This window comes from Acanthisitta chloris, unplaced genomic scaffold (genome assembly GCF_000695815.1).
Source record: "Acanthisitta chloris isolate BGI_N310 unplaced genomic scaffold, ASM69581v1 scaffold25046, whole genome shotgun sequence".
NCBI lineage: Eukaryota > Metazoa > Chordata > Aves > Passeriformes > Acanthisittidae > Acanthisitta > Acanthisitta chloris.
In genome coordinates this window covers 1-1,686 of record NW_008680081.1, presented here as the reverse complement: position 1 = coordinate 1,686, position 1,686 = coordinate 1, and the positions used below count along the sequence as shown (strand labels likewise).

The following is a 1,686-nucleotide window of genomic DNA, read 5'->3' as shown; positions in this document are numbered from 1 at the left end:
TTTGAAGTGCAGGATTTGCGGTCATTACGCAGACAAGCAAAAAAGCTAGACTGGGTCTGCTTTTGTGGTGTCTAAGAAGTTTCAGAAGTCTCCTTAGGGATGCAGGAACAGCTCTCTGGGCACCATGTGGTATCACAATCACCTAATGGCTCAACAAGCCTGCAAGCATCCAAACTGCTGCAAACACATTTATGCATGCATGAACAGATGAAATGCAGGTGTCTGACCCATGGATGCAGGCAAATGCTCAGGAATTAAAAGCTACTGTATGAGTCCCCCTACAGCATGAGTAACGAAGTCAGTAACTCCCTAGTACATCTGAAGACCAGAAACACATTCACCAAAACAAAATTAGGGCCATACCCTTTTCATGACCGTTTTTTAAACTGCAGCAGGTGCCGAGTATGGCAGTAAGGTCACTTTTCCGGCATGATTCATACACACATGTCCCCAGAAGCTACTTGAAGGTTCATGATGTAATGGAACTGTCTGGAAAGTGCAGCTTGAAGCAGCTGAACTCAATTACTGATTGATTTACAGGTGTGAAAAAATCAATGCAGCTTTTGAACAGTGATGACTTACCATTGTTATGTTATTTCCATTTAGCAGGATCTGGTCTAGCTTTGTGATCCTTCTTCCCTCAGGTGTAATTTCACTAAAACAGCATTAGAAACAGTAAATAAGAACACAGAAGCAAGGACAACAGCTCCAGCTTTGATTACAGACCTGACATAGATCTCTCTCTGTATTAAGATGACCATTGTTGGAACTAACATAAATCAGCTGCGCTGGAATGTAATCTTGATGAATGGACCACCTGGGTGAAGAAAGCTACCTGGCATTTAAAAAGATGTTCTCTACTCAGTACATGAAGATGCATGTTCACTCTCTAAAGCCTGGCAATTTCTTGAATACCACATATCAACATGGCACAACAAAGTAATAAATCTTTATCCTTAAGTTTGCTGCCTTTTAAAATCTTTGTCTAGACCTTAAGGAAATGCAAAAGCAAACAAATAACTGAGAAGTTCAATGCACAACCCACACAAAATTAAGAGAAGTTGGGAGCCCCAGTACAAGTATAAATCACACAACACCTACTCTATGACATGGCTATACTGAACCAATGGCAGTCTGTATTTTTAAGTCCTAGGATAAACTAGTTAGCTGGCAAGTACTCCAAAAATACAAAACCACTCTGCTTACAGATCTTATTTGCTTCAGTGAACCAAACATTAAATAGCAACAAGAGGCAGAAATAATACTTACAATTCTGTAACATCTTCTAACACCATATCTGAAAATCCAGTTTCAAGGAAAACAAGGCCCAGAATTTTAAATCAAAAACATTTAATGCTATTTTCATGTTATGCTGAAGTGTGATTTTACCAAAAAAGTTAAGGATATTACAAGAACACGACCGATCCAAACCACACAAGTGAACCAAAAGGATTCCACCTGGTGAACTGAAAACTCCGGAAAGCATTATGCGAACCGAGCCAAAGCATAAAGCAGGCGGCCTTAAACTTCCCGCAAAGGATACTGACGAAGTCATCAAATCCCAGCAGCGTCCCGACGATTTCCTTGTCGCTCTTCATCACAATGTGGATGCGCGAGCCTATGCACTTGTCCACGAGCTCTGCGAACACACGGACAGGCGCTCAGTGAAACGCGCCCCATGCCCCG

General features: G+C 41.5%; 1 protein-coding gene across 1 annotated transcript in view; it reads right to left on the bottom strand.

The window, feature by feature from the left end:
• LSM5 (LSM5 homolog, U6 small nuclear RNA associated (S. cerevisiae)) overlaps positions 1 to 1,634 on the bottom strand; it is a 2,433-nt gene extending 799 nt beyond the window's left edge. The window contains exons 1-3 of the mRNA XM_009077590.1: positions 1,544 to 1,634; positions 1,270 to 1,297; positions 583 to 655 (exon numbers count right to left, since the gene is read on the bottom strand). Coding sequence (XP_009075838.1) covers positions 583 to 655; positions 1,270 to 1,297; positions 1,544 to 1,598 — 156 coding nt within the window. The 5' untranslated portion in view covers positions 1,599 to 1,634. The remainder of the gene's footprint in view (positions 1 to 582; positions 656 to 1,269; positions 1,298 to 1,543) is intronic.
• Between the last annotated feature and the right edge of the window lie 52 nt (positions 1,635 to 1,686).